Source organism: Pelodiscus sinensis, chromosome 1 (genome assembly GCF_049634645.1).
Source record: "Pelodiscus sinensis isolate JC-2024 chromosome 1, ASM4963464v1, whole genome shotgun sequence".
Taxonomy (NCBI): Eukaryota; Metazoa; Chordata; order Testudines; family Trionychidae; genus Pelodiscus; species Pelodiscus sinensis.
In genome coordinates this window covers 63,979,681-63,989,430 of record NC_134711.1, presented here as the reverse complement: position 1 = coordinate 63,989,430, position 9,750 = coordinate 63,979,681, and the positions used below count along the sequence as shown (strand labels likewise).

The window sequence follows — 9,750 nt, the reverse complement described above, 5'->3', positions numbered from 1 at the left end:
TCTTTGTGATAATCAGAATCCAAAAAATACAGCAAACATACGACAGCTAATAAGGCTATGGGTATGCCAGAGACAACAGTGAAAAAAAGGACGAATATTTTCTATTGGATTGAAGGTACAACACACCCAATATTGAATAACGAAAATAATAACTTAGTCACAAGCAAGAAAGCCACATGCTCACTACAATGTAAAATCATTTTTATTGCCATGCTACAATTTTTTTTTTTAAATGAAGTTGGCACTGATGAAGGTGGAGAACAATGTTGGCAACATTACACAATACATTTTTTAAATGAACATTTTGGTAAGCTATCAGTAATGGAAATGCAAACCAAAATTAAATTAAAATTCTAATATGCTGATTTCAAACAGCATAAAAATACTGTATTTATGCAGAAAAACACGGAATGTTTGTAAAAGATTAACCATACGGGGCAAAGTTCATGACAATTTTATAAACAATTTGGCAATGGTACTCCCACTATTTAGACTTTTTTTTATAAAGAAATAAAAATCTAGAAAGCTACCTTTATACAAAGTTGTTATATTTATGCCTTTAAAGTAGGAAAAAACATTTTATAATGCAAATTAGAACATAAAATAATCTTACAATATCATACAATATAATGACAGTAAAGGAACATAAAACGTGATTTTGGCCTTTATAGAAATATATATTTTTGCATTTAATAAATGCATTTGTGGCACAATGGTGACTGCTGTACTATAACTACCACTCAGCTTTCATGCTAGAGCTGTATTCAGTTTTACTGTAATTGCAAATTTGAAGTTTAGGTTAAGATGAAGACAATGGTTCGGAAGTAACAGCCCTAGGTGATGCAACAATGGAATGAGATGTTATACACTGTATTGTGGGATACCATACAATACTTTTCAAACCAGAAGCATTTCCTATACATCCAGTAATTAAGTACCAATATCTTACTAGTAATAATGTCTGTGTTACGATTTGGCAAACTTCAGGGAAAACACGTTAGTACCAAATATATAGTAAACTTTATGTGTGTATACACGCACACACGTACAATCTAAAACTTGCATTAAATTTGGAGTCAAGGCTGCTGATGCCCATTCCTAGCATTAAAAATACAAGCAATCCTGAGCTGTTTCTTTCACACTTATAATTTTCTTTCATACATAACAGCTCAATCAATTACATTTTTACAGTATTTTTAGGTCATTCCTGGATAGCATGATCAGCCAGATACTCTGGGATAGTGCAGTCATTTTGCACTCATTGCCAGCAGAATCTGATCAGATAGCACCTGGTTCAACAGATGTTGAAATTAACAGAAATCTCTCTGTGGGTTGCAGTGGTGAATGAATATTTCTGTTGGCTTCAATGACACTGTTTCCAGCTTAAGATCACCACAGAAAGGCTCCTACCTCACACCCCCCCTCTGCTGCAGTAGAGAGGATATCATAGCTGCTATATACTCCTATGCTTGTCACCTGCTGTGATTTTCGACTGGTTTACAGTTGGTGGGGGGAACATACCTGGAAAATAGCGCCAGACTCAAGGAAAGGAAAGGTAAGCTTCATGACAACTTTGTACTCATGCTTTAAAGGTGAAGATCTGGCCCTGAATCTCTGTCATCGTCTCCAAAATTTATCATTGTCATTTTCAGACACCAACCAGCTTTGGGGTCCCATTTTTCTAGGTGCTTTACAAACACAAAGGAAGACTTAGTCCCTGCCCCGAGGAGCATACAATCTAATTCTTAATTATATTTTTACATCATCTCATTTGTATATACATGTATTTGCTACATTAAATAGAAATACAGCAAAGTAATGGATATATCAGAAAACTTTGTCACAATGTGTATTATCACACTAGATAATTATTAAAGCTGAAAGAAAAAATTTAAATGCCCTTTGTAAATATATAAAACAAAATATAGAGAAGTCCAATATTTGTTTCATGATTTTTAAAGATCTCTCAGACATATTTCCACCTATATACCTACATATTTCCACACAAAAGACTGCATTAAACTGGAGTAAACACTAGGATAATGTCCTAATAATACATCTGACAAATGTCTTAGTCATACTTGAAGTACAATTACAAGAAATATTAACAGAGGCATGGTCAGAGTTAAGTCTGCTATGTAAATTTTAATATCCTATTAATTTTCTATGCCTATTGTCTGGAAGAAGATAATTTCTAAAGACGGTAAAAATTTTAAATCAAGTTTTCCTGTCTCTTTACTGAGTACTATTTAAAAATGGACACCAGCAACCTTAACTCCATGTTAACACAGCTTTTTGTGCTAGAATTAATTTCTCCCCAGGCCTTTTTTTTTTTTTTTTTTTGAGAATGTAAAATAATTTAATGTGAGCACTCCTTAAATGAGTTTGATAAAATATTGTTATGAATAAATCTGTTAAATTTGAATGCCTAAGCTGTTATTCATGGGGAAAAAAACTATTTAAATGCCAAAATCAGTTTCTATCAGTCAACAAACAGGCTTAAACTTTTCTTGGCTTCTTCTAGTGACAGGCAAGAGAAATGAAATTTTCCCATAAGAGATCAATTAGGTGCACTACAAGTTTCTACGGTATGGTTCCTCAAAATCATCTTTATTTGCAACCATAAGTAACAGTACAGTGCAGAAATAGAGTTCTGCTAGAGATTCCAGCTTATATGAAGCAGACAGTTCTGTTACCAAACAGAGCTCCAAATCATCACACACTCAATGTAGTAACTCAACTAAGTGAAAACCTGTTCACTCTTCATTGAAGAAGTGAAAGATGACAAAGGCAAATTGCCCTCTATTGATACTGCATTTTCCTGGACTAAATATATCTACCCTGGTACCGAAATGAATATTGTGGACTGGATAGTCAGTGGATGTAAGTTGGCTAACTTCACTGAAACCAATGCTCTGTCTCACACTTAGATACCACTTTCAGGTTGTCATGCCATGAAAGTATTATTTAATTTACCTTAAGTTGAATGAATTGAGTGTAGATGCCTCCAATTTTTTCAGTGCCTATCTGGGTTGTGAGTGAATATGAAAGCTTGACTGGGTTGAAGGGTGATGGATTATCATAAACACTAGGGAGGGTGAAACTAGCTCTTCAACAAGAGGAGATGAGGCTCCAAGGAACATTATTAGTGTAGATGCTCATGCAGTTGTTGTAGAGAGCAGGGCCACAAAGTGGTCCTGCTTTGAAATTTTGACCTGAGCCCTGTGTATGCTACTGGTGGCTCAGAATAACTGCACTCTATGTTGCAATAAAATGCTTTGTGTCAGATCTGAACACACTGATAGTCAAATGTCTTAGCATGTTTAAGGAGTAAGTGCAAAATGTAAAGAAATCCTTGGGAGTCTGATGCTTTATTACTGAATAGTTTTGTCATTTATTGAAATGAAAGCAAGAATAGGGCCATATTGTATAAATACTGTACCATATACTGAATATATTATCAGTAAATGTGTAATTTTTTTTATTTAGAAACTGCAGAGAAGAAACCAAAATAATGTTATAAAACTAGTTAAAGTTTTCAGAATTATTCATTTTAAAATCTATTTGATGCAATCACTAAAAAACTGTAATATAATTTTGGATCTCTGAAGTATGTATTTGTTTTTCTTTGTGTAACTGACATGCTACCAGGAAAGGGTTAAGCAGCTTACAGAAATAAATGACCCAAATTCAATCTTGGTGTTTGTATTTTTATTGTTAGAGGTTAACATTGTAATCAAATGGGTCCTTTCTATGCTGTAGTCTGTTAATTCAGAGATCAAAAGGAGATCTTAACATTTAAATAAACTATAAATATAATAATGTCACTGTATTGATTTCTCTTTGAAGTATATAGCAAATTACCTATGAACCAGTGATACTTAGGAAATAAGTGTACAAGATTGCACTTTGAAGAGAAGTCTGGGGCTGTAGAAGTATGAAGATATTTGTAACCAGATCCTTTTAACCTCAGATCAGCTTGATGCTTTATCAGGGAAAACTTTATGTTAAGAGTGAAATCTCCAGACCCATCTGGATCACCCTGAATATGAATACTGGATTATAATCTATGGACTAATTCTGGAAGAACTCTTTGCAACTACAAAATTCAACATATCTATTATGAATCTGAACTCCATAGTCCATATTCATATCAATGTATATTGCTCTTAACCAATACTCACTTTTCTACAAAATCTTAGTTTAGTTAGTAAGAATTGGCTGTAAGTATGTTTGGATAAGTTCTGGAATATTCATTAATTTGGCAGGTAACGTGTTCAATCCTTTGGGATTGGTAGATTTTTTTTATATGATGTGTAAGATTTTGATGAATCTGCATCATATTTTACTTGGGTATTTAGATGGAGGCCTGAGGTTGGTTATTTTAAGGGAACTGTGTTGTTGACTCCTGAGTATCTAGTAATATATTATAGAAGCTGTTTTGTGCTGGTTTGGTAAATCTAAATATTGGACTATCCACCAGCTTTGAGGATTGTTTGTCCTATTCTTTGCAATTCACTCTAATTGAATGAGTGTGGCTCCCTAGGATCCCAGTCACAGTAACCAACGGATTAAAAGCCAGCTTTAATGACATTTTCAATGCAACAATAACAATGCAGTCTTGGACAGTGCCTCATATCTTATATGCTGCAAAGAAGAATTCATTAGAGCAGTTCTTTGAAAAGTAGTATAATTCATTAACACACTGCATGTTTCACTAGCTGTGGCATATGGGGAAACTATTTCTAGCTTAAAGATCTTATACACTGGAGGATCAGTAGTGTGGAAGAGGTCTGTGCCTGAAAGGCACGGGCCAACTGCACATAGTTGAAATGTAGCAGAATTAGAAGAAATATTGCCACTTTATGTAGGCATTGGTTAGGTAATCTTCACATATTATGCCAGTTATTTTCCAATAAACTGTTACACATCTATTGCATCTTGCTCTGTGCTCCTGTGGGTCCACAAATAAATATGCTTAAGAATACAGTTGGGAAATTTCAGCTCAAACTGAACCACCAGGCCTACAGATAGAGAGTCTAACGCAGTGGTTCCCAACCTTTTCCAGATGGAGACCCATTTTGACAAGTCAGGAAGACTTGGTGACCCAGGGCAATTCAAAAAAAATGTGTGAATGGCTCCTTAAGAGCCACCTAGCGACCCTTTTGAAATGTAATGGCGACTCATATTTGGGTCCTGACCCATAGGTCAGGAAATCCTGGTCTAACATCACAACAGGGGTGGGGAGCAAAACACACGCAAAAAAAATACACAAAAACCTCATGGATGTGGCCCCCAACTGAGAAAGACACTCTCCACATTCCCTTCCCACACTAGAGCCTAAAGGGACATAGCCAAGAAAAATTGTGTATGCTCCAGCCCTGCGGTGGAGCAGCAGGGGAGCTGGAGTGCCAGCACGGGCTCCCCAATGCTGGGGGGGGCCTGAGCCTCAGGGGCCAGATCCAGGCCACCCCTGCTCTAAAAAGACCAAGTCTCCAAGGGTAAAGTGCAACTACTTCATGGAAAAAATTAAATAAAACAATTCCATAAACGAATTGAGTAGTTCCTATCTCTATCCAGCTTAATCAACGTCATTACCTGCTTAGGGAAATGGAAGAGGTTTAGGGATGTTCTTAAAAGAATGTGTGAAAGGAGGTAACAGTCTGAACCTAAACACCATACTTAACATCTTTAATGCTAAAATGCACTCTGTATGTTAGCGATATGCTGCACCTAAAGGGAAAGTGATTTATTCTACATTTGTCTTATTAAAAGTACTGCCAACAACAAGCATTCAAATATCATTAATCGGATTTTAGCTTATTTTTAGACATCTCCTGGTTTTTGATCCTTTAGGAATCACATTTTCAAGCTTTTTTTCCCAGAAGATAATAAATGTAGCTTTATTTAGAAAAAATAAAAGGAAAAAAATGAGATTTTTCAGTATTCACAACTCCAGGATCTAAAGTTAAGAAAAATGCTAAATATTACAACACTCAAAACTGCAAGAGTTTGAAACAACATTATTTTGAATGGTCCACAGTAGGTCTTGGCTAGGAAGCATGATGTAGTGGCTAGGGCACTGGACTAAAACTCAGGAGAGCTGGATTGAATTCCTGGTCAACCATAAACTGTGTGTGACCTTCAGCAAGCTATGTATAGTCCAACTGTGCCTCAGTTTCCCTCATCTGTAAATTGGGGATGGTACTTCCCTACTCTACTGGACCATTTCAGGATAAAATCCATTAATGATTAAGACACTCAGATACTATAAGGATAAGGGCCATAAAAGTCTCCAGATAAGCTAGTTGGTGAGTTAAGCATCCTAACCTTTTAAGAGCAGGAAATATGCTGAAATTTTGCCTTAGCTCACAAAATTGGCAAGAACGTGTTGGTTTCATTCTAGTTCTTGCCCACTTCACACATCCACCACATCATTTGCAACAATTGGCAATCATAGTTCAAGACAGATCCAGGATTAATATATGTGTGATGTATTGCAAATCAAAACAGAGGTGCAATGTCAGGGCTGAGCAAGGAGTAATTATAGCACCCTATACATCTGCACTGTCTGTTTCTAATTAATGCTACTAGTCCCTCACTTTTTTGAGCACCTAATTCATGCAAAAAAAATGTATACAAGTGCATAGACTAATAGTGAAACGATTATGAAAAAGTTTCTTGATTTCAGTGAGTTTTTCTTACATTTTCCCCAGCTAAATCTCCCCTTCCCTTGCTTCTGTGAAGTGTACTGATTGTGCATCCAGATGCATTTCAGTATTGAAGTTTGTAAAGAACACTGGAAATCCTTCCTGAAGAAAAAAGGCCTGGCAGATATAAGTGAGGTTACCATTCTCTCTCACTGGCGTGAACAGGAAAAATGTATTGGAAATATCACTCCTACTGCTATTATCTGGCTGAAGAAAAAAGAAAATGTAATAGAGAGCAGGAACGTCCTTCATAGTATTCAAAGGACCGGAAACAGTGTTTTAAATGAAAGTTCAATTTAAATATTGCATGAGGACCCTAAGGATTTTTTCAGGACCCTTTCCATGGTTTCTTGAACGTGATTTTTTTCTTACCCACAGCTCAAGGATTATTATACATCACACAAGTTCACATATTAGTCAGTTTCTTTGAAATCACATGCTCAAGCTTAATCTCTTTTCTTTCTGGTCCTGTGCTGCAGCTTCTGTACTGCTATCAATTCTATTAATATAGAGAGTAGTGACTGTCAAGGGTATACCTGGCATGTTCAGCAGATGGATTCTACCTGGATGTCTTATAACATTGAGCAGCAATTAAGCCATTAGAGGTACTGAGTTTACTACATGCAAAAGGAAAATATGTATGCTCATAGATATTACCTTCAGAAAATTCTTTACATATTTTAAGTCACTAATTCTCTCTAAACCCAAGTACATCATCTATAGCTCCACAATGCTAGAATTTAATAATTGCTGCATTGAACTACCAGATGCAGTTCTTTGCTTCCTGTGGTGAACTATATTTGATGCTTCAGAGGAAGACACAAATACATAATACACTTTTCAACTTGCTGTAGGCTGCTGGACACTTACACTTTTGAGATGTAAATCAAACAATAATACACTGGAAAAAGGCAACCCTTTTAAGAACAAAAGTTCCCACTGGACCTTCAAGAGTGTTTTTTTTTTACCATGTGCAAACTGAATAGGAGCAACACACACAAAAACCTGAAACAGTTATAATTATGCACAAAAACCTAACTCTTCTTAATTTACAGACATTACAGAATCAGTTAAAGAAGCTATCTCGCACATGAACATGGAAAAGTGAGCAGAACTGTGAAACTGAAGAAAACCTTATTCACAGATACAACCAACCTGTGTATTCCTTCAGAAAACTCAGATTAAAATTCTGCAAAACTCTTTTGGAAGCTTGATATGGCCACTTGGAAATCTTTTCTAGCAGAAATGACTTACGGCTGATTTCAGATGCAATTACAGCTCTGACGAAGTGAACTTGATGTCACCCCTCAGTGTTACAGAAATTAAGAAAACTTTAAATCTGAAGCTTGTCCAAATGATACAAAAAATGAACTGACATATACAAAGAAGCATGGTGTTTATACCCCTTCACATGAGCCAAAATATATCAGGTAAGTCTAACTGACTGGATAATGAATTACTCACACTCCTCATACTGGAGTAGGCAAAATGAATGAAGAGTGAAGGTCCAAATATCAACTTTGCAAAATTAGGGCTACCAGCTAGTAATGTACATCACAAGGCTTTATAAAATGTTATAAATGCCATTAATGACTATAGGCACATGGCCAGAATATTGATAACTTCAGAACTGGCATGTCACTCCAACTCTAATCAAGTAAAGAGGCACTGTGAAAAGTGGCAATGCTTCTAGTTAGCAATTACTACTACATAGAATGAAATAGTGTTATTTAATGAGTACCTGCTCTACATTATTTCCCTTTAGTTAAACAAGCTCATGAAGTATTCAGAAAAAAGTCTATTAGTCTATAAAAGGCATTAGTGTTAAGAAATGCAAATGAACTATTTGCATCTTCAATTTTATAAACTTCACAAAAGGTGCAAATGATTTAATGCTTCCCAGGCTCACATAGGCAGGTCAGTACTGTTATGTCTAGTTTTTCTAGATGTACCATCATCTCGTGGCAGTGCTTTCTGCAAGCTTGACATAGCAGCAGTTCTTTCAATGTCTATCACAGCATACAGCTCTGTGCGCCTGGTTGGAGTTTGTGGAAGTGGAGTGGTAGGAGTTTTTGGAGTCTGAGGGTTGTCGGAGTCACTGCCACCTTCCAAGTCAACCTGTATATAATTGAGCTGCCTGTGTTCTAAACTTGGACGTCTAATATCAAAGTTAAAGACTGTTGGTGTACAGTCCCGACGTCGTGTAAATTCTACTTTATGAGCACTTGCTGGCACAGTTACATTCTCTGTATTTACGTAATTATGCATTGGATCTAGGTTATTGTGGTAACCATTCAGAGATGGGGTCTTTGGTCCTAAATTGTCATCTTCATCTCTACTTAGCTTGCGGGCTTCCCAAACAGGAGGCAAAGATGGCAAATTTTCATAGTTTAATAATGCAGTTCTTCTTTGAGCAGAGTTGTTGATATTCTGGGTATCTGAGGTACTTGTTGATGTCAAACGACCTCTCCTGACTCCTGAGGCAGTAGGGATTGATAATCTATTTAGATTTTCATACACGAGTTTATTACCAGAAGGTGTTTCTTTACGTTCATCGCTGTCATACCCAGTGTCCCATTCAGAGTTGTTCATACTACTGCCACTAACTTGGTCTCTCCCAAGTTGCTCCAGTTGCTCTCTTTCCATTAATTGTCTTTGAACAGGTGTTGGTCCTAAAACAAATTTGACTCCTCCAGGCTCCAAGAGAACCTGAGCATCTCTATCATCAATGCAATTGTGATCTTCTGTTGTCTTGCTTGTTTCAACATTGGAAAGCCTTAATTCCAGTGGTGCATGCACACTTGACCTATTTTTTCTTTCCTCTTGTACACCAGTAGTGTTGACATAAGTGTGCACCTGTAAAAGACACGTTCAAACATTAGTTGCACTTTTTTTTTTTTTAATCTCCTTACTCCTTTCCTTCCCTCAAAACTTGAAATCTTTCTCTCTGGCTATCTGAAGAGTGAAGAAGACTATTTATGGGTGACAGAGTTTTTGTGATAAAAACCCAACCAGTTGGGTTGTGTTGAGCATGGAGCTT

The 9,750-nt window shown here is 36.4% G+C and overlaps 1 protein-coding gene across 3 annotated transcripts in view; it reads right to left on the bottom strand.

Moving 5' to 3' along the window:
- Positions 1-184: 184 nt before the first annotated feature.
- Positions 185-9,750, bottom strand: part of FRS2 (fibroblast growth factor receptor substrate 2) — a 97,816-nt gene continuing 88,250 nt past the window's right edge. For all 3 annotated transcript variants that reach the window (XM_075931660.1, XM_075931656.1, XM_075931650.1), the window contains one exon: positions 185-9,566. In XM_075931660.1, the coding sequence (XP_075787775.1) occupies positions 8,616-9,566 (951 nt within the window). In that variant the 3' untranslated portion in view covers positions 185-8,615. The remainder of the gene's footprint in view (positions 9,567-9,750) is intronic.